Source organism: Liolophura sinensis, chromosome 10, assembly GCF_032854445.1.
Source record: "Liolophura sinensis isolate JHLJ2023 chromosome 10, CUHK_Ljap_v2, whole genome shotgun sequence".
Classification (NCBI taxonomy): Eukaryota; Metazoa; Mollusca; class Polyplacophora; order Chitonida; family Chitonidae; genus Liolophura; species Liolophura sinensis.
In genome coordinates this window covers 3,175,629-3,199,553 of record NC_088304.1, presented here as the reverse complement: position 1 = coordinate 3,199,553, position 23,925 = coordinate 3,175,629, and the positions used below count along the sequence as shown (strand labels likewise).

General features: G+C 36.8%; 2 protein-coding genes across 2 annotated transcripts in view; one reads left to right on the top strand and one right to left on the bottom strand.

The window, feature by feature from the left end:
* The window catches only part of LOC135476687 (uncharacterized), a 31,723-nt gene extending 31,240 nt beyond the window's left edge, over window positions 1-483 (bottom strand). The window contains 1 exon segment of the mRNA XM_064756796.1: window positions 220-483. Within this exon segment, the coding sequence (XP_064612866.1) occupies window positions 220-350 (131 nt within the window). The 5' untranslated portion in view covers window positions 351-483.
* Window positions 484-3,200: 2,717 nt separating this feature from the next.
* Window positions 3,201-23,925, top strand: part of LOC135476578 (phosphorylase b kinase gamma catalytic chain, skeletal muscle/heart isoform-like) — a 43,144-nt gene continuing 22,419 nt past the window's right edge. The window contains exons 1-2 of the mRNA XM_064756649.1: window positions 3,201-3,253; window positions 15,861-16,104. Of these exons, the coding sequence (XP_064612719.1) occupies window positions 15,995-16,104 (110 nt within the window). The 5' untranslated portion in view covers window positions 3,201-3,253; window positions 15,861-15,994. The remainder of the gene's footprint in view (window positions 3,254-15,860; window positions 16,105-23,925) is intronic.

Below are 23,925 nucleotides of genomic sequence, written 5' to 3'. Positions count from 1 at the left end.
GCTTTAAAGTTGAGAAGAGAGAGCAAAGAAATAGTCTGTAACACGATCCAACCTGGAAATGAGCTAAATATGAACAAATGAATTGAGTTTGAGGACCATGATAGTATTTATTTATTTATTTGATTTGCGTTCTATGTTGTACTCAAGAAAATTTCACTTGTACAACGGCGGAAGGCATTATGGTCAGAGAAAATTGGGCAGAGCCCATGGGAAACTCACAACCATCCACAGGTTGCTGGTAGACCTTCCCATGTATGAAGAGAGTGGAAGCCAGCCACATTGGTGAGAGGCTTCTGTGTCATCGCGATGCGCTGGCACTCTAACGACTCAGCCACCGAGGCACCTTCCATGCTAGTAGCCATGACCTTCGTGAGTAAATAAAATAACCTAAATGGGCTGTCGCAAAGATGAGGATGAGGTTTGTCCTTTTGTTAGGCAATGAGCCCTTTCTTAGATGCCTATGGTGAAAAGCTGGTTCTTCAATGAATTGAAGTCACTTTACCACGTGATAGCAGCCTCAACTTACAGATTCTCACAGTGTTAAAATAGTAAACTTAGTTTAGTTAAGATCAGATGCTCTATTCACATTATTCATCACACCTGGAGGTATATATAGAAGGAGGAACAACTCGGGTTCTTCAAAGTGTTCAATGCACGATACGACGCAGCAGGGCTTCGGCTTTGTTTTAACAGGGGATGAGCCTGTCCACATTGTGGCATTTTTACATTTTAACATCCTTGCCAAGCAAATGAAGATATTTCATGTATGCATACATACAAGCCTATGGTTAATGAAGAGGTAGAAGTGTTTTTTAAGTATATTTACAAACAGTTCTAATATAAAGGCTCATTGATTTAATAACATTTCAGCGATTCATTTGTTCCCTTTCGGCAATGGACACAACAAAGTTTCCAGACATTATTTTTCCACAGTGCTTCAATGCATGAATTGCATGTAATGCACTGTTTCACCATGACATACAAATCGTGTTCAAATTTCCATCTGTTTCGTCTTCATTTTCGACAAAATTATATCAGTTTTTCTCCTATTCTTTCTGTATCCCTGATGATAATTTAGAGTACGTATTTTGGCCTTGGACCATTCGCCTGAAAGCTCTTTATAATATAGGCCTGTCACCCGATACAGCTACTCATGCAGAGAGAATTCAGCTTCATGTGGTTAATTCGAATTTCACTTTATTAGATTTACCACAAAAAGCCATTTTTAAATAATAATAAAACATGCCACCAATATATATATATATATTATAAGTGTGGAGGTTTAAACAAGGACGACATTCCCGCCTGGTGGGAGTTGGTCCAAATGCCAATGCACCAAAGTTTATTAACACCTGCCACAATGGTTCACTATAGAACGCTGCCCTTGCAAATGTCTCCATAAGCAGTGGCTATGGGTTTTATAGACAAACATTAGCAGGAAGCTAATAACCGTTCAACATAGTCGCACATTTACAGCAGGTACATTTTCAAAACCAGTGGGGGCTGTGCATGACCTATGACAACTAGCAGTGCTTTTCGAGATATATAGGAATGTAGTGTTTACAAAAATCACCCCGGTTAACAAACCGCTTATGGGGCTCCAAACTGATATATGTGCACATTCAGTCAAGTATTTTCCCGATCTTATTTTCCTAAACTATAGATCAATAGTTGTGCGGAAATGTGAGTTTATGGAACTCAAACATGACCAATTGTGAATATTTTTGAAAACAGGCTCATGTATTTCAAATGGGTAATTTTCAATCATCGTTTTAAACACATTGGGCTTTGGTGCCCATAATCCATCAGCACTAGATAAATGGCACAAACCAATGCTACCCGCAAAACATAATTTTATCGCACTATGTAAGGCGGAAAATAGTGAAAAAATAAAAAAATGTTCCTGACAGCTCAATAAATATCGCTATCCTCTACATCCTATATCTTTCGATACAATATTCCTACAGATATGATCAAAATGCCCACTTCACTTAAACGCACAAATATGACCTTACTACAACTTTGTTGTGCATAGAATTTGGGGTTGACGCTTTTTAATCAAAGTAAGTGCGCATGATGGGATCCCTCTGGAGGCAGTTCACCCTTAGTCCCGCTCGCGAATGTCCTGTCAGGCGCGGTATTATACATTAGATATCAAAGGCTGCCTGGTCACGGGAATGTTCATTCAGAATAGAAAAGCATAGGGGGTATGTCTGGCCGGCTTGCTGGGCTGACTGAGCGAGTTGTTCCTCCTTCCATATATACCTTCATGACTTCACTGACAGTGTTGTAGTTGCAGTGTGGACGTGTTTCCCTCCAGTAATCCAGCAAACCCCAGGTTTAAAATTTATTGACAATCCTGGCATTCATGGCTTTCTTAAACCTATAATCTAGAAACACCACTGTCTTATTAAATAGCTTGCTGCATCGTACAAAGGCACTAAGGCAGGAAATAAACACAAAAACACGTAACCCTACCTTCTCCCCGCCATCTTGTTTAAGTGTCACATGATCGTATGTCACATGATCATTAGAGGGCGCCAATGGGGTTCCAGATGGGTGGTACAATGTTGACATCTATCAGTGGCACAGACCTGGCTTATCATGTTTAATCGTTTCAATAGACATGGCAATATATGCCAAAACAAATAAATCAATAAATAATAAATAATACCAATCAAAATAGAAAAAGTTAAAATTGACTAACGTCAAAGATAAAAATACCAGTCATATGTACGTAAATAATGTTCACTTCAGCGCAAGAGACAATACAAATTTCAGCATTTTTGTTTTATCGGCAAATGATTGCTAGAGAAATACAGGAATCAGTTGACTGGTATTTTAGCATTGTTTTTTATCTGACGCAAAGGACTGTATTCTAAGAGTGAAAGCGACTAAAATTATAGTGTACAGTGCAATTTGGGTTGTTTTTATGATATTGCACTTACACCAAAGATAATTCATGTTTAGATTTTTCTGAGGCAAATGGTGCAACCTTTGCAACAGTAAATATAAGGCCGCAGAAGAAGGTGGTCTCGCAGAAAGGCATACAGCTAAAAATGAAATATATATATATCACAACATTCACCAGTAGCCTACCTGTGTTATATAAATAGATCATATGGCCTTGTCTGTACTGTGAGAAGGGAGAGTGGTCTACCCCTGACCTAGTTAGAGGGCGCTGTTCTTTTACAGCTGAATTTAGATCATGGCAGAGTGTTTGAGGTGAACTGAAGAGGGCACATCAGATATGGTAAGTGTAAGGACAAACTGTCAAAACGTTATCATGTCAGTGCCTTGTGCTTTTATCTCTGTTTCAGTGTTGTATAATCGAGCCAGTTTTCATTTGCATTGTGCTTAATATTCTTTCCCTGCCCGCGTTGCATGTTGACAGTGACAACTCGATGTTTCGGCGGCCCTCTCGGTTTTTGTGGCCGGTACATCACTGGCAATATTAAATCATAGAATCTTAGAACAACCTGATTCTCTTTCAAACTGTGAAGATTTTGTAGCAGATGTATCGTTATTCCAAGCGACATGATGTTGCCTGGAAATCCTTGCTTAGCAGATTTCCCCCACTCTATTCCATGTTAATCTGCAATCGCAACCAGTTTAAGTTTCCCATTTTGTGATCTCCTTTCGGCTGTCACAGTTTTCAGTGGGGAATATCCCAAGTTAATTTTAACTGTTCAGAATATGTAATGCTGCTTAACCATTGTTCGTGTGCTTTCCTGCTTTAAGAAACCTTGATAAGGCTTACTGGTAAGTAACTCCAGTCCCATGTATACATTCCAATAGATTAAATTATCAGGTAATAATCAAAATTGTTTACGACAGCACTGATTTTAGATGGCATGCGATTATAGATTGGTTGATCTTGGAGTATTTCTTTATTCTCTCTTGTTTATGGATGTTTGACTTGAGAGCACATACATCCCCGCATTTGCTGTTTTAAGTTTACTCACCTATGCGCTTGTTCAATCTGAAATTTATTTGGGGCCATCGTTGGCTGAACAAAATTTTTCGCCAAACCTAACGTCATCTGCACATGCTATCTCATACTATCCCTGCACTTGTTACTCATAAAACTGGCTGTTTTACTCACGTGCATGTTTACAAGCTCTACTCTCGCAGACATGTTCATGAAACGTTTAGAAAATATTGTCTGAATAACATTCAAGTTAATTGAAAATGTGCAGAATGTTTTGTTGTCCAGCACACTATAATTACAGTTTATTGTCAGCCATAGTTCACAGAATATTGTCCATTGTTGTTCATTTCCCTTTTATTTCCCTGTGTTACATGTATTGTTTTCTCACCCGACTGTCAGCTTGCCAACAGGGTAGGTGAGTGAAGTGCCTGGATATAGGCTGTCTCCAATATTTTTAGTGTCCAACTTACAGTTTAGTACCATTTTTAAGGATTATGCGCATGATATCAAACAGTTTTAATTATTCATTCATGTAAGTTTTTTCCTGTAATATGACTCCAGTCCTATCAAATGTCTCAAGACTTAAGTTTTAAATTCAAACATAGCTACAATTAAAATCTTGCACTCTAGAAAGCTTAAAATTTGTACACTGATTTTTTACTGTAAAATAATGTACTAACCACAGTTTGAACTCTTTCTTGTTCTGAGTTTGGTTTTTTAAAGACTTGCAATTTATGACTTATGTCTTTAAGTTCCTTGATAAATATGGGTCCTTTATTATAACTGTACTATAACAGTCCATTATATAACATGTTTGTTGAAAGTGCATTGTTATGTCATAGTGTCTAAGTAAGTAAGTGTGTAACATATTATGTCAGATATAGTTAAATATAGCATGCTATAATATACTAAGCAAAGATTAGTCATTGAACTTGTGCCCACTTATAATAGTCTTTACAATACAAAAATAATGTTTGGAGTAATCCATTTAAGTATACAGTCTGCATGAATAGCTAGTGCTAGGTGACAGACCAAACTTGAGACTTTGTAGGGGACACTATTGTTTAACCCATGTTGTCATAGACATAGATAGCCAATCATAGGAGTGTGTGATTGACCTTGTATTGTGTAGTGGCCTTTATATACACTCTGTAACATGTTGTCAAGTTAAAGTGAAGCAAAAATTTAATGTGAATATAAAGTCTGCCACTATATATGCAGAGAAAAAAGGATATAGGGCACAGCCATCATTGAAAAATATGTAAATAATTCTATAAATTTTGAAAGCTGAGAAGATGAAGTTCAGCATCGGGGATATGGCACTGAAAGATAATTCACTCTGAGTGGCCATGTTGTAGAAGCCCTTATGAACTTGGCCAGTCACTAACACCAAAAACGTCAAGTGATAGTTGGCCGTCATTTCAAAAAACCTATTTGCTCTTGATTGTCATTGTGGTTTCTTATAGGAGATAGACAGATATTGATGCAGTGAATTGGATTTTGCAGTTAGTTTAAGTGTTAAACTGATGCATTTTGGATCACACATTTATGGGCAGGGAACTGAGAATATCTGTCCACATCATAATGCGTACATACTGGGGATACTTGCATTGTTTTTTCTTAGCAAAGCCAGATTTACTACTAAGATATCTTCCCAAAGATTCCCTGAAGTCGGTACAGAAAGCTAGGCAAAATTCTTACACAGGACATGTAGGACAGGAACAAGCAGGACTGCTAAAACAAAACGCTTGTGTCCACATTGCCCTGACTGAGTGCCACACTAAAAGAATCATCGGCCCTTGAAAACAACACCTATGGTATGGGAGAGCTCCCAGGTTTTGCGACGTCACTGTAGTTAACTATAACATGGCAAAGAGGTGTTTGCAAATGAGTGGCTGCATGTAGGTACTTACAGTTGTTTGCTATTTATTTTGTTGATAACTAGTATAGAATTTTAAAAATATTTTTAGAACATTTCTGGAATACTACTTTATTAATTAATTTAGCTTTATTGGCTGACTTTTTGTTTACTTTAAGGGCTGCATCTAGTTGATGTCAGGATTAGTTTTTAAGTAGCTCTCCTTAGTAAACTTACAAAGCAGGTATGCAATATTGAGTACATGTGTGTGTGTGATTGAGGGAGTTTTTAACAAATACATGTATGGTACACTGTACTCTCCTCATACAGAGACCTATAGCCTGCTGTCTACTACCTCTGCTGAAAGAGCTCATAAATCTGATACCGAGGCCTTATTAGCATAATCCAGAATGATCAGCGGAAACAATCAAACATTGTAACCTGCAACATTGTAACCTGCAACATGTCGTTGTAGATTTACAATGAAGTTTGCCAAGGTGTTCTTCTCATTCACTGGCTAACACAAATTATGTTTCTTCTCTCGTGTACCAGAAAGCCAAGAGTCTTTCAACCGAGCATCAGGTCGATAGATTCAAATGGTGTGGGAGAATACAAATATTGCCGCTTGTGTGGTCGTGTAATAGTGTGTTACCATTGTGCTAAATTATAATTTAATTGCTCAGGACAAAGGCTGATAGGATGGCATAAAATTAGCTGCAAAATGTAAATTGGAAAGGGAGCAGGCAAAAGTCCAACCAAGTTAATAACATATTAGATATCATGATCTGTACATGCACGTTTATGTTCAGTGATGTCAGATGGCAGTACAAGTGTGTTCTCCAAGATCTGACATTCAGAAAATCTACATCACATAAAATAAAGTCAAATTTGAAATTTAAAATATACCTTGTTTTGTTTGAAGTATTGGATGAGGACAAAGATACATGCACATGTCTAGACACATTTTTATTTGTTTCTTTCAATTTTTATCGAATGTTTAATGTCGGAAATAGATGAAAGCTCTTAGCTATGTGGTTTTTAAAGAAACAAAGCACATTTGAGGTACATGTAATAACACAAAGGCTTGTCGTGCAAGTTCAACAAACTTAAACTCGGTTGTCGACAGAAGAAATCATGACCAATAATCTCTCCTTAATTTTGCCAGCGGATTTCATGCTCAACTCAGTGTAACATGATATGTAGCTCTAGAGATTTGATTGAAAGCTACACATTAAGTTTGTCTCTCAGAAAGCTTCATGTACCTCAGCCTTAAACAAACATTCAGTCTGATTAAAATCAGATTGTATGTACATTGCGTCGCTGATAGCGTTGTTAGGAAAGCACTGTAGATATGATCTGATTTTTTATCAGATCGACAACTATTATAACCAGCATTTTAGAAACGGGTTGATCATCATGTAGAGAAAAAAATGATATGGGTTCACAAGTTTTATTGTAGATACATGATTTTCATAGAGCAAATCAGTAAGTCTTACTACAAAAACTCTAACATTTCTTTCATTTAGCATTACGTCGTACATGCACACGCAGTTTTGTCACGATAAACTTTCTACAGGGAACAGAATTCCTTCAGGGTTAAATGTGCACAAAGTGTGACAGACAATAGAACATTTGTAATAGCTGAGCAGCTTTAAAGTACATTTAATCCTATTAAATCAGAAAGGGTCACTGGCATAGATTTACTTGTCTTACATGTAGCTGGTTAGGGGGAAATCTTTTGAAATGTATGTATTTCCCCTTCTTTCTCATAATGAAAGTTGTTTTATTCCTATGTTGTAATGTCAGCACTAAATCAGTGCGTCTCTGTTTTGGTAAGTGCAGTTTAAGTGTTCAAGCTGGCTACCAAATATGCAGACACCTTGCTGTACCCAGAAATGCAGTGCAGTGCAGTACCCTAGTGCCTCAACCTTTTTGCCTATGAACGAGCAACTTTCAGTGCACTTTATGTAACTTTCTCATTTGATTTTGCGGACAAAATTGCATTGGCTGACTTCTTTCTGTGGCGTTTCGAATCTGGCTTGGATGGTTGAGATGGCCAATTTCAGGGCTTCAGAAAAGTATAATTTTTCTCAGTCTGCAGAGAATAATGCCCCCTGAGTATGCTTGAATAAATATCTTACAAACGCGTGAAAAGGTTGAAGAATTACAGTAACGATAACGCTTGCCACCCAGATGTAAAATGTGTGGAGTTCCACTTACTTTTGAACCTGTCTCCAGTGGTGTTTTGGGTGTGAAAAAACTCTGTTATATACAGGCTACCTAGTAACCTCATCTGTGAGGTTATTGTGCAACTGGCTGAAGTGAAAACATCTGGCTGACTACAGACGCAGAGAGCTTTGCACAAGGCAATATTTACAACCGCTTTAGTTCCGTAAAACGATGGGGCTGCCAAACTGTGGGTGCCCAAACTATTGTAGTTGTATTTAAAAAAACTAGCAAGTCATTTCAGTTGAGAAAAAGTGGTTTTCCAATAAAATGTTTGCTTTACATAAAAATTTGTTCAGTTAGGTACGTGAAAGGTTTTAGAGAGCATTATTTTATTTTCCATTTTATGAAAAAATCCTGTACACATTGTCACATGTTTGGAATCAGAACCTTCAATTTGTTTATGAAGATTTGGTGGGCCTGGGGGTGGGGGTGGGGCAGCTGTAGAAAGTGCAGGTGTACCGCGTGTATGCTGTCTCAGGCCTTCAGAGTTCAGGCAGGCTTCAGGTACATGCACATCACACTCCCACGTCGGATACAAAATTACTTACACTCCCGGTCTCCTGCATACTGTGTGATAAATGGCAATCCTAATTAGTAAGGCAAACGAAGGTATGCCGTCTGTGATGCCAAAAAGATGTTTGCCAGACGTCTTTGTCACTGGCATGGTACGTGTATTTCCAGCCCATCTGTTCATTTCTTTACATCTGTACAACTCTCTAGAAATGATTTGAAATTACATGTGTTTTGTTTAAATTTATATGTCATTGCTGTTTGATATCTATTCCCTTAAAACTTTTTGATCTAGGCAAGAGCTGTGTCGCATGTATTTATGGGTGTGCAGTGCAGAAAATTCCAATGTAAAATACCACCCTTCATCAGGTACCCAGTTATTCAGCTTTACTCTACCCACAGAGCTGACTGTAAAGCCACACTAAGTTGAGTGGTTGTTTAATGAGAAATGTAAATCATATTTAAATCTTGAATGAAAGTATAAAAAATAAAACGAACACTTGAAAATCATCTAATTTGTGAGAAAATGTAGACTTGTCTTGTCATTTGCTGTTGAAGATGTATTTACTGGGTCAGAAGGCCTTGATAAACAGGAAAATCTTGCAAAGCCTCAAGTTAGGACAAAATAAAAAGGTGGTTTTTCAGTTTCAGTTTCATCTCGTTTTTGGATTTTCTTAGTGTCATCTTGCCGATAAGACATAATATAAAATTGACGTTAAAACATAACAAGAATCAAATAAATCCAAAGCAAGGCATTTTATATTATTACATTCTAAAGTTGACAAGTTCATGGTAAAGTACAAATCACAAGTGAGGTTTATTTTGATCAAGTGCAGAGTGCCCTATTGACATACTTAACACACCCTGTAGTTTAAGAACTAGAGACTATAAAATACACGTAGTCTGTTGTGTGTGTTTACATGTTCATTTAAGGCATAAAGTAAAAAATGTTTCTTTTGGGTAACCCGACCTCAGAAAGACCTGCCCCCCCCCCTACCTCTCAGGCACACATACACACTACTCACCTAAAAGTTTTTTTTTACTAAAATCAGGGTTTTAGTTTTTCAATGTTTTTTTACATTTTCCATTGAAAGCTTACTGCAGCGAGGATACTATTCAAGAAAAGTTTATTTAAAGACCAAATCAGATCCTCACCGGGGAATTCTTATTTAAATAATCTGCAGTATAAATTTCAACACATAGTATTTACAGAATCCATTCTTAAAAATAAATAAAATAAGCTGACCTACCGGTGTATATATAACTACCCTCAATTTAGGAAATATCCTTGTTACCCATAGAAACAAACAACTTTAAACCTTATTTGTTAGTAGATATACATTGTGTAAGTGAGGGGTAAGGTGTGTACGTGTAAGTGAGGGGTAAGGTGTGTACGTGTAAGTGAGGGGTAAGGTGTGAACGTGTAAGTGAGGGGTAAGGTGTGTACGTGTAAGTGAGGGGTAAGGTGTGTACGTGTAAGTGAGGGGTAAGGTGTGTACGTGTAAGTGAGGTGTAAGGTGTGTACGTGTAAGTGAGGTGTAAGGTGTGTACGTGTAAGTGAGGGGTAAGGTGTGTACGTGTAAGTGAGGGGTAAGGTGTGTACGTGCAAGTGAGGGGTAAGGTGTGTACGTGTAAGTGAGAGGTAAGGTGTGTACCTGTACAGTATGACATACATGTACATACCTGCAGTTATCTTTTCTTCAGTAAGAGCCAAGTTTGACCTTGGTACATAAACCTACATGAACATGTTTACAAATAAAGTGGTGTGTTTGTGAAAGTGTAAGGTCAACTGTCTGACAGATATCAGTTTCTGTATTTACTTAAAACTCCTCCATCTAAAATCACCCAGATTCTTTCTTCGTTTTTTTTTTTTTCCATATATTATTCTAACTTCTACCTTGCTATATAACTGAGCCACATCTGTTAATGTTCTGTATCTAAATGTACTACTTTAGAGAAACCAGGTGGAAATATTAAAATGATATAAAGGATACCCTGTGCAAAAGAGCTATCGTCACAATTCATACAGATTTGCGATGAACATGATGAATAACCCTATTTTACCCCTATCACTTATAAGTGAAGAGTGAACAAAATCTTCAACAGGTTCCGTAGAATTTCCTTGATATGACATGATGATATTCCTTATGTGATAATGAATTGTGCAGCGGAGATGTCAAGTAAGGCTGTTATGTTGGAATGATGTCATGAGCGTTCGGAAGTATGACGTCATTTGTGGCCACACGACAGTGATGGGAGATGTCAAGTAAGGCTGTTATGTTGGAATGATGTCATGAGTGTTCGGAAGTATGATGTTATTTGTGGCCACACGACAGTGATGGGTGATGTCGAGTAAGGCTGTTATGTTGGAATGATGTCATGAGTGTTCGGAAGTATGACGTCATTTGTGGCCACACGACAGTGATGGGTGATGTCGAGTAAGGCAGTTATGTGGGAATGATGTCATGAGCGTTCGGAAGTATGACGTTATTTGTGGCCACACGACAGTGATGGGTGATGTCGAGTAAGGCAGTTATGTGGGAATGATGTCATGAGTGTTCGGAAGTATGACGTCATTTGTGGCCACACGACAGTGATGGGTGATGTCGAGTAAGGCTGTTATGTTGGAATGATGTCATGAGCGTTCGGAAGTATGACGTCATTTGTGGCCACACGACAGTGATGGGTGATGCCGAGTAAGGCTGTTATGTTGGAATGATGTCATGAGCGTTCGGAAGTATGACGTCATTTGTGGCCACATGACAGTGATGGGTGATGTCGAGTAAGGCAGTTATGTGGGAATGATGTCATGAGCGTTCGGAAGTATGACGTCATTTGTGGCCACACGACAGTGATGGGAGATGTCAAGTAAGGCTGTTATGTTGGAATGATGTCATGAGCGTTCGGAAGTATGACGTCATTTGTGGCCACACGACAGTGATGGGTGATGTCGAGTAAGGCAGTTATGTGGGAATGATGTCATGAGCGTTCGGAAGTATGACATTATTTGTGGCCACACGACAGTGATGGGTGACGCCAAGTGTTCTTGTATGACGACAGACCAGGCAGAGTAAAAATGTCAGAAAACTTTTTCTTTATTATTCTCCAAAACTAACAACTATCTAGATCCTTATCATTTTACCCTGCTTTTAGACATAAGACACTGGAGTAGGCCTTTAACTTAGAGGTCCACGGTTAAGGGTCCACGGTATCTTCAAAAGTACTGTATGTAATGGGCTAAAGTCTTACATACATGTAGATGTATAGCATAATAATTTGAGATGGGTGTTCCACCATTGATGGTTTATGTGAATCAGAAAATCCATGAAATTGCCTTTTAAATAGTGAGTTGGGAATCAATTTGAAGGTAAATGTTAGGGGTCGTTGATGTGTATCTTCAAAAGTACTGTATGTAATGGGCTAAAGTTTTACATACATGTAGATGTATAGCATAATAATTTGAGATGGGTGTTCCACCGTTGATGGTTTATGTGAATCAGAAAATCCATGAAATTGCCTTTTAAATAGTGAGTTGGGAATCAGTTTTAAGGTAAATGTTAGGGGTCGTTGATGTGTATCTTCAAAAGTACTGTATGTAATGAGCTAAAGTTTTACATACATGTAGATGTATAGCATAATCATTTGAGATGGGTGTTCCACCTTTGATGGTTTATGTGAATCAGAAAATCCATGAAATTGCCTTTTAAATTGTGAGTTGGGAATCAATTTGAAGGTAAATGTTTGGTGCCGTTGATGTGTATCTTCAAAAGTACTGTATGTAATGAGCTAAAGTTTTACATAAATGTATAGCATAATAATTTGAGATGGGTGTTCCACTGTTGATGGTTTATGTGAATCAGAAAATCCATGAAATTGCCTTTTAAATTGTGAGTTGGGAATCAATTTTAAGGTAAATGTTTGGGGTCGTTGATGTGTATCTTCAAAAGTACTGTATGTAATGAGCTAAAGTTTTACATAAATGTATAGCATAATAATTTGAGATGGGTGTTCCACCGTTGATGGTTTATGTGAATCAGAAAATCCATGAAATTGCCTTTTAAATTGTGAGTTGGGAATCAATTTTAAGGTAAATGTTTGGGGTCGTTGATGTGTATCTTCAAAAGTACTGTATGTAATGAGCTAAAGTTTTACATAAATGTATAGCATAATAATTTGAGATGGGTGTTCCACCGTTGATGGTTTATGTGAATCAGAAAATCCATGAAATTGCCTTTTAAATTGTGAGTTGGGAATCAATTTTAAGGTAAATGTTTGGGGTCGTTGATGTGTATCTTCAAAAGTACTGTATGTAATGGGCTAAAGTTTTACATACATGTAGATGTATAGCATAATAATTTGAGATGGGTGTTCCACCGTTGATGGTTTATGTGAATCAGAAAATCCATGAAATTGCCTTTTAAATTGTGAGTTGGGAATCAGTTTTAAGGTAAATGTTAGGGGTCGTTGATGTGTATCTTCAAAAGTACATTGTGTATTGAGCTCGAGTTTTACATACATGTAGATGTATAGCATAATAATTTGAGATGGGTGTTCCACCGTTGATGGTTTATGTGAATCAGAAAATCCATGAAATTGCCTTTTAAATTGTGAGTTGGGAATCAATTTTAAGGTAAATGTTTGGGGTCGTTGATGTGTATCTTCAAAAGTACATTGTGTATTGAGCTCGAGTTTTACATACATGTAGATGTATAGCATAATAATTTGAGATGGGTGTTCCACCGTTGATGGTTTATGTGAATCAGAAAATCCATGAAATTGCCTTTTAAATTGTGAGTTGGGAATCAATTTGAAGATAAATGTTTGGGGTCGTTGATGTGTATCTTCAAAAGTACTGTATGTAATGAGCTAAAGTTTTACATACATGTAGATGTATAGCATAATAATTTGAGATGGGTGTTCCACCGTTGATGGTTTATGTGAATCAGAAAATCCATGAAATTGCCTCTTAAATTGTGAGTTGGGAATCAATTTGAAGATAAATGTTTGGGGTCGTTGATGTGTATCTTCAAAAGTACTGTATGTAATGAGCTAAAGTTTTACATACATGTAGATGTATAGCATAATAATTTGAGATGGGTGTTCCACCTTTGATGGTTTATGTGAATCAGAAAATCCATGAAATTGCCTTTTAAATTGTGAGTTGGGAATCAGTTTTAAGGTAAATGTTTGGGGTCATTGATGTGTATCTTCAAAAGTACTGTATGTAATGAGCTAAAGTTTTACATAAATGTATAGCATAATAATTTGAGATGGGTGTTCCACCGTTGATGGTTTATGTGAATCAGAAAATCCATGAATTTGCCTTTTAAATAGTGAGTTGGGAATCAATTTTAAGGTAAATGTTTGGGGTCATGGATGTGTATCTTCAAAAGTGCATTATGTATTGAGCTCGAGTTTTGCGTAGATGTATAAAAGCACAATAAATCAGTAGGGATGTTCATTTGTGTTGTGTCTTGTGTCTTGGAATCAATGTTGAGATAAATATTAACTTAATGTGATATCTCAAAAAGTGTGGCGTGTATTGAGTTTTGCAGGCACGTTGCACGAGATGACCATAAATAACAAGATTTCTGACATCATACCTTGTATTAGAATATGTGGTTACTTTAAATTCTTAACTGCTATATCGTAATATGTGTTTAACTGAAGTTTTACATTCTCTCATGTGTCTCGTATAGGCAAGCTCTTGCCACCAGGTTAGGAAGCTTTAAAACCATGTAAAATAAATATTGTATGTTCTCAGGTAAAACACTATTTGATAAAGTGTGGATCACTGCATGGGGTTTAAAAATTCAGGTAAATACATGGACATATTTATGGTTTTCCTGATCCACACTGCTGTGGATCTAAGTGGAGTTTTGTCAGTAGGGTGCACCTAAATCTGTGCTTGTTTGTATAGAGCTGAGTCAAGAAATGAGATCAGCCATTTGAGAATTATCACAGGACACACTTATCACATACTCCTGTTTGTTTTCACCAGGGACTGATGCACTGATTACGTTGATATATATATGCATTACTACACCCCTATACCTCATGCCTTACCATAGTTATGCTAGTTCTCTTATCGCACTTTTACCTGTATGTGTTGTACCATACCACAACCTGGTTGTCCTAGTTTATCGTAGTTGTCTTAATCTGTTTACTCCACCTTTATACTTAATGCAGCGCCATACTGTAGTTATCTTGTTTTTCTCTTGCATCTTTAGCATATATCAATTTTATGCCAAATACGGTAACTAACTGTGGTTATCCTAGCTTTCTTTTAATACCTGTTTCATACCTAATACTGTACCATTATCTTGTTTTTTCACTGCACTTTTATACCAAGTACTGTACCATACTATACATGCAGTTATCCTATGTTTTTGTCATCGAGGGGATCCACTGTGGCTTCCCCTTTGTACATGAGAACGTCATATTAGTAATATATTCTTGAGTTCGGCGTGAAACACCAATCAAGTAAATAAATAAATAAATAAATCAGGGAGATTCTCTTTAAATGAAAAAGTGTAGATAAAGCCGTCTTTACGACCTAAGTAGAAAGCTGAGAAGCGTTTTTTTCCACTTAGATGTTAGGGCACATCCTGAATTGGATATTAAGAAGAAAAAAAAAATACTCAAATATTTTGTGTACTTTATAACAAACAGCTACAGAGTTTAACAAGTCTTATGACAGCAGGTCTATGCATGATTGTAATACTGGAAAAAGAAATGAGATCAGCAAGTTGAGGATATACCTATATCATTATCATATAAATACTAAATGTTTATTTTCATCTGTGATGTTCTGGTTACACTGATGTATATATATGTGTGTATGTGACTGTCGTTTTATACCTTATACCATCCTACACATGTACATGTAGGAATCCAAGTCTTCGTCAGGTATTGATGCACTGTTCAGGCCTTTATTGTCATCGATTTTTGGACCTGAATCTAGGGTAAATCGACTGCTCACAGAAATCTATCAGAATCTAGTTTAAATCTAGCACCACAAAGCTATTTGGTCCAAGTGTAGGTTTGAATACACATAAAAGTGAACAGATTTTGGGAATTCCTTGTTCATAACTTTCAATAAGTGAAACAGTGCATATACTATTCTAGTGGATTATGAAAAAATGATTTTGAATGTGATTATTTTTATGGGATTTTTTTTTTTACAGGAATCATGACAAGATTCCTGTCGAAAGTAAAGCCATGCTGTTTTTCCTGCATTTGCCAACAAACAAAAGCATATTAAAATGCTCCACTTCTGAACAACTTGCCAATTTGTATTTCAAGTCAAGGATTTTCCTTTCTGTGTTACAGGATTACAATGAGATCAGGGAATAGTCTGAGCAGTTTTGCCCCAAAGGTACCCACGGGCCTCATTGTAGCGTGAGGTAGTTGGGCAGTTCTCACAGTGTCAGACGACGTTGTTGTTGGAGGCGAATTGTGGACAGATGCCGGATGATTTCATGATGACGAAAGAAGACAAAGACGGTGATTTGCCGTCACATGACCAAGCCAGTGGATTTTACGCCAAGTATGAACCAAAGGAGGTTCTTGGAAAGTGAGTTAAAGTTTCTTAATGTTCTGTCCTTGTATCAAAAACCAACCAGCAGATGTGCCTTCTATAACACCATGTAGGGGAGTTTCACAGTTGAACCGTTTGTGGTTGAAGGTAAAACACTCCTACTGTATATCATGTGACTTTTGAAAAATATTAGGAACCTTTGTTGTCATTAATTTACCAATCATCTATGTCACCGTGTTCCAGTGCCACAAATGACACTCTGTCCTTTAGGAACTTCCCAAGTTCACAAAGAGCGCCTCAGTTTTTTTCCATCGCTGTCTACTCTAAATTACTTTTTGTGAAACTTTTTACAGAAGCCCATGTTATACTAAATGTGATCCAACATAGCTGTTTACATAACTGTTTGGATAGGTCACATGGTACAGTAGGGCTTTCTTTACCTCTACCAATAAAAGAGTCTGAACTCAAAACTCCCCTACTGAAATATTGTGGAGATGATCATTGGTTACATTATGTGGATTTTAGCTTCCTTGGAAAACTTGGGTTCAGGCCCAAGTTAAAGGTGGAGGAAACATAAAAATGACATGAAGTTCAGATGGAAGAGTGCGGAAAGTTATTCCTAAATGTGGTCTTCAATATTTTTTCCGATTTTTCCTTAAGGAGAAAAAGACACTTGAAAATAATTTTTGTACCGTGGATATTTGGGACCACCTTTTGGTATTTATAGTCTTCATTTAATAATGTCATAAATGAGGATGTAACACAGGTTTAATAAATATTTTTGCACTGGAATTTGTTCTTTTCAGCTAACAAATGTATTAAACCTAATTTTGGATTATATTTATATTTTTAATATGTTCATAAATATTATCATAATTTAGGTTGAATGCAAATGTTTTGATGTAAACAACAAATTTACATTCAAATAAATTTATTAGAAAAGCATCACATCCTTATTTGGAACATTATTATGCAACATGGATTAATACCAAAAGTTGGTCCCAAATACCCACCATACAAAAATATTTTCTGACACCCTATTCTCTTGAAAAAAAAAATTCAAAAAAATATTTCACTTTATATTTGCAAATAAGTTTTGACGCTCTTCCATCTGTTCTTGACATCATTGTTATGTTTTCTTCTCCTTTAAGTTAGGTTAAAACAGCTAAAAATGGGCATTGTTGACACATACTTAGTGTTCCATGTATAGTGCTATAACGACATGGTTAAGGGATGTACTGGTTGGTTACATCTTGTTTTGTTGTGACTCACTGGTTTTGGTGTCCTGTCTGGTGTCTGCAAGAAGGGGTTCCATTTATGCATTGCTATGTACATGTGCGCCACTGGTGGGATAGGCAAACTGATATAAGGCTTAATACCAGATTTGAGTTAAAGCCAAGTCTTCAGTCTTGTTCTTAGCCTAAAAAAACTTGTGTAACATAATATTAAATATGAACTAAAATGTCTGCTGTTTTACTTTGACTTCTGAGAACTGCATTAGCTGCTGAGTTAAGCTAAAAATTTAAATATAAAATATGACTTAATACTAGTTTTAGCTAATACATTTTCAAACATCTGGGCTTTGCTGTAACATGTAAGCATGATAAAACTACTTTAATACTGAAATTGTAATCAACTCCTCCCCAAGTTGCAATTGTAAGGTTAGAAATAAAAATGATGGCCTCTTATTGTGCCTAGGTGAACAAAAATGAGTTTGCGAATATTCACAGTTTCAAAAATGTAGACGCTTGTTTGTTGTATTTATCCACTTTGATGTTGTTTTAGAATATTATAAACGGAATGAAATACATGAAACACACCTTTAAATGGGATGGATGACCTCAATTTTTTGTACATTACAGTGAAGAGCTCAAAATATCGATCATTTGGCCACTGCAGTTCTTCCTAAGGTCCTGTCACCCACTTTTATATCATTTGGATGCAGTTATCACAGAAAACGGATTTTCTTCTATTAAAGTCAATCTTCACCTCTGCTCATAATTGTTTCGAGGATGTGATTTGAAACAGCTGTTTCCAGGCTTTATTCTCGGCCCTTAACTGTTGAGGGTAGAAGTGGCTTTATGAATGGCATGCTGTCAATTTTTAACCGCTGACAGTTAATGAGAAAATATTTTCTGAACACTTTCTAACTGGGTGCATGTACATGATTAGTTTAATACATGCCTAGAATAGTGTACACAGCAAAAGGCTTGGAAGAATGCCAGCATATACTCAGAGCCACGTTGTACATGTGTGTAGTGATAGACTACTGAATTACAGCTAGAAAGCCTGGATAAAAGCTTGTGTTATTCAAGAAAATCTGACTCCGGTACATTTACCTTTACAAATGAATAAATGTACACATATACTTGTAGATATATGTAAACTTAATATAAACATTTTTGGTGTCTCTTTTACATTTATTTGTACTTTAAGGCGTCTCTTCTCTGACATCTCCTTTAGTTTATGTAATACACAACACATTCTTGTGTATTATTTTCTTGAAATATGGTTTAAATTAAAGGAATCTACCCTCTTGGATGGAGGATGAGGAAGTACTAGCTGGATGATTAGACCATATGGGGTACACAAGTACTGTGTTGTGTGCAGTGGAAGTATAGGGAGGGTCCAGTGGAGGGGGTAACAACACCGCCTTACTTACAATAAATTATATGTATTTCGCATTTAGTATTTCAGTTAGGGGAAAAAATTTTGAATTTCTTTTGTTTGCTTAAAGATTGAAGATCGAAGGTGTGGTTTTCAAGTGACATATTTTATCTTTGTGTTCATAAGAGCTGATCATATTTCCTTGTGTTATATATTTGAAACACAGATAAATAAATTTTCTAAACTGACAGTTTCAAAGTCAACCTCAGTTGCATGTAGTAGAAAGGCGAGGATGGAGGGATGGAAGAATCACTGGGTTATGGCCAGACAAAATGATTCAATAGTGATAGGATTAATTAATTAGTAATTAGCGATAGGAATAGCAGGTAGACATGTATATTATGTAGGTACATGTATATCTGCGTCCAGGCCCTCTCATGCCCGGGGTTAAGCGCATGGTCAGTTTTTATCTCATGACTGCTCACACACTGGTCACTTTTATTGATGCAATCAGCCATGTCTTGTCTGCCATGCTCCCCTCCCCCCCCCCCCCCAAACGACCTAACTCTACCAGCACTATTACCAGTCACACTACTACCAAGGCTGCTACCAGCATTATTACCAGTTACACTACTACCAAGGCTGCATGGACGCATGCATGTACATGTATGTACAGGTAGATGTAGATGTACTGTATAGCTGACTGTATTCTGAGGATATGTCCAGTGTCTCTGAGAAAGTACTTGTTGTCATCTTAAGGCTGGTACAGTATATACTACCCTAATTCCTCAACCTTTTTGCATATGAAAGAGCAACTTTCAGTGCAAGTTATGCACATTTTTAATTGGATTTTGGACATAAAACTACATTGGTTTGGCCAATCTCAGGGCTTCACAAAAAGTATCATTTTTTCAGTCAGTGGAGTAATGCCTGCTGAATATGCTTGAATAAAGCCCTTGCAAACATGTGAAAATGTTGAAGAATTGCAGTAATCTAAGAATACGCTTGGCCACAAGCATTCGGTCTAGACAGTCTAGCATATCATACATGTACTGCTGGCTGCCTGACCAGTTACATGTAGTTCTGGTGTTCAAACCTGAATTTCAGTCAGCCACAGATATGTTCATGTACATGTACTGTATTGTTGTGACAGGAAGATTGTAGGGTGCTGTAAATCACCTAAAATTTCACCCATGATAAAGTAACAGATTTTGCCGTATTCTGAGAGTTCTGTTGATCTTTGAAAGGTGTTTTGATGTTTGAAAGGTAGGATAAAATCCTGTGGGGAAAATGAAATTTTGGCGTGAAGAGTAATAGTATTATTACATTATTTGTTTGAGATTTTTGGTGGCAGATTGTAAGGTAATTTACTGTACATGTGCATGTATACATTCACTCTGTACTTGATCATGTATACATTCACACTGTACTTGATCATGTATACATTCACACTGTACTTGATCATGTATACATTCACACTGTACTTAATCATGTATACATTCACACTGTACTTGATCATGTAAACATTCACACTGTACTTGATCATGTATACATTCACACTGTACTTGATCATGTATACATTCACTCTGTACTTGATCATGTATACATTCACACTTTACTTGATCACGTAAACATTCACACTGTACTTGATCATGTATACATTCACACTGTACTTAATCATGTATACATTCACATTGTACTTGATCATGTAACATTCACACTGTACTTGATCGTGTATACATTCACACTGTACTTGATCATGTAACATTCACACTGTACTTGATCATGTATACATTCACACTGTACTTGATCACATACATTCACACTGTAATTGATCATGTAAACATTCACTCTGTACTTGATCATGTATACATTCACACTTTACTTGATCACGTAAACATTCACACTGTACTTGATCATGCATACATTCACACTGTACTTAATCATGTATACATTCACACTGTACTTGATCATGTAAACATTCACACTGTACTTGATCATGTATACATTCACACTGTACTTGATCATGTAAACATTCACACTGTACTTGATCATGTATACATTCACACTTTACTTGATCACGTAAACATTCACACTGTACTTGATCATGTATACATTCACACTGTACTTAATCATGTATACATTCACGCTGTACTTGATCATGCAGTCATAAGTAAACTGCAGATTTGCAATATGCTAAATAACCTAGAATTACGTCCAAAAGTGCATGATTGGGGGTAAATAAATGTCATAAAGTATTACCTTTGGTGCAGTAACTTACATTTTCCTGGCAGGATATCACCCTACCTTCCAAACAAATCTCAGAACAAATGGTTAGAATTCTGGTAATCAGGCCAAATGTGCAGCTTTTTTATGTGCTAAATTTTAAGTCATTTACATATACCAAAGCTGCTAAAAGATGATGTCATTATGCACACTGCCCTCTCATTAAGGGTGTTAAAAATTTTTTACTGGCCAAAAGACAGACCCTAGTAAGTTTCAGACTCAGAGCTGATAGTTGCAGCTAAAAAAACCCGAATAACTGTGAGTATATTGAATATTATGTTCATTTGGGTTCTCTGTACAATATTGATCATCTTGCTGTTGTCCTATCAGAATTAATCCTTTGAGGCTCTGTTGGTGTAAGAGATCCATTACGTGTATCATTGATTTTGGCTTTACTTCTTATAGGTAGGTTTATAAGGGCGTAATTATTAAACAAGGTTGCCATGGTAGTTTACATGTAATATTATTATGTGTGCTATTAGGAACCTGTGTGTACTCACCAGAATCGTGCTGTATGTTCGTAGACAAACTCGGCGTCACAAACTAAATCGATGTACAAAATCGTAGCCGACTTTTGTTCTAAGATGTTTTCCTTTGCTGATCCCAAATTTTTGACTCTTAAATGCATGTGTCTTAACATTTACCCTAATTCCTCAACTTTTTCGCTTAGATTAGACTTTGTTAGATATTACATTTGCTATTACATTTTTTCTTATTGCCCACCAAGGTGCCATTTTTGTTGAAAGAGAAACATTTTGTTTTTTTTCTTTCTTGTGACCATCATATTTGAACTCACTGTGATGTTGGCATAATACATTTATAGTAAACAATCACATTTCTGTGCCACGCAGCAGTGAGACCCAACGTCACAAAACAAGTCATTGCAGGCCTGCACCCAAAAAGATTGTTTAACTTCTCAGTACATGGTCAAAATAATATAAGTAATAATAGAATATTGCACAGTGAAGGTTGAATACCTTACTGTTTTGCATGTGAAAGGTTCACTAATCCGCTATTTATTAGATTGCTGTTTCACTTCTTACTCAAAAATATTTTACTGGCGGTGAGAGGAAACTGGACAGAGCCAGGGCAAACCCACAGCAATCTGATGGTGTGCAGGCTGCTAGCAAACCCATAGATGTATGCAAGGGTTTTACTGATTACCAAGACAGCATATTTACCTTATTCTAAAGCCTGTAAAATGTAAAATCTTCATGACGTGTTATTTTAATATGTACATGTATGTGTAGATTATGTGGACAGATATTGAAATTATTTGTTTGTTTACTAATATGATGGATTAAATATGACCCTTGACCTTTGATCTACTGTATGTTGACTATCAGGTGACAGTCCTTGAAATAAAGATAAAAGTGGTTGATAATTACCTGGATGAATTTGAATGTAGAATATTGCAAGCTTATACCAGTGTCTTGATGATATACATGCACCTGTACATGTAAGTACATGTGCAGGGCTAATTTATCATCTGAAGAGTATAGTGTACCTATTTGTTTATTTATTGGATGTGATTGGTGTTTTATGCTCTACTCAAGAATATTTTACTGGTATAACAGCATTATGGTGGGAGAAAACCAAGCTGAGTCTGGGGGAAACCCACAATCATCCATAGGTTGCTAACAGACCTTCCCCACAATCATCCATAGGTTGCTAACAGACCTTCCCATGTACAACCAAAGAGGAAGCCAGCATGGATTGAATTCATGCGATTGTATTCGTGAGAGGCTCCCTAGTCTTTGTTTTGCTCAAAACCTTCAGCCACACAGGCCTCTATCACATGATGGTCATGTTTGTACATTTATATACACCTATGTCTGTATACATGTACAGTCTTGTGCACAGAAGTCCAGCTCGTGCTGGCTTCCTCTTTGGCTGTACGTGAGGAGGTCTGTCAGCAACCTGCAGATAGTTATGGACTTCCCCCAGGCTCAGCCTGGTTTCCTCACACCATAGTGTTGGATGCCATGGTATAAGTGAAATATTCTTGAGTATGGTGTAAAAGACCAAACAAATAAATCAAATATATAAATTTTGTGCATTGTTTACAGCTGATAATCTGTGATCAGAACTTTACTGGTGACAGTTTGCTTGGGGTTAGCATCTTTAGAGTCTGATTACAATCTGGTGTCTGTACCCTTTTTAAAACTCCTTCCCATGTTTAAAGGTGTCAGAAAATGACCAAAATAACACAAGTGAAGAAAACAAGTGTCTGGAATTAAGATTGCCAAAGAAATAGAATTACATGTACATGTATGCAGGATGTTAGCTGCTTAGTTTAGTGCTGTTAAATACTAATGTTACACAAGACGTACATGTATTTTTGGACTTATTTTAATCAAGCCTTTCAATTGTAACAGTGTGACACTTGTCATTAAAATCTGTACATGTACATTTAGTTGCCTTTGATTAACAACCAATTTGTGTAGTGTGTAAACTGGTTAACAATTGAGATTTGCTACAGATTCAATTAGTATTCAGGCAGTGTAGGTGTAGGTAAACAGTGCTATCCCATATCTGGTTTGCTGACATTTTGTTCCTGGCCAAAATAAGTCAGAGCATTTGTCTGTACCTGTTGGAGACTGGAATAGAATTGTTAAAAACATACGTGTCCATACATGTATACATTGCTAGGCAGTCAGCCATGCACCGGATTTGGCCAGACTTTGAAATGAGGATGTCTCATCTACATGTACATGTGAACATTTCCTACTATTTTCCACCCCTGCGTTAATTTCATGTGAATGACAGGTGTCTTGAAAGGCAGGTTCAAACCCAACATTTAGCTGGGGTTTTCTTGACAGTTATTACTCTTATGGCCTCTGGAGGGGTTCAAGATTCATTGAAGACCATTTGTCTTCCACCGATATGGTGTGTACCTGGGAAAGTTTGTCAGTAACTTGCCAAAATATCGGTGGTTTATCCTGGACGCTGAGGTTTCCTCCA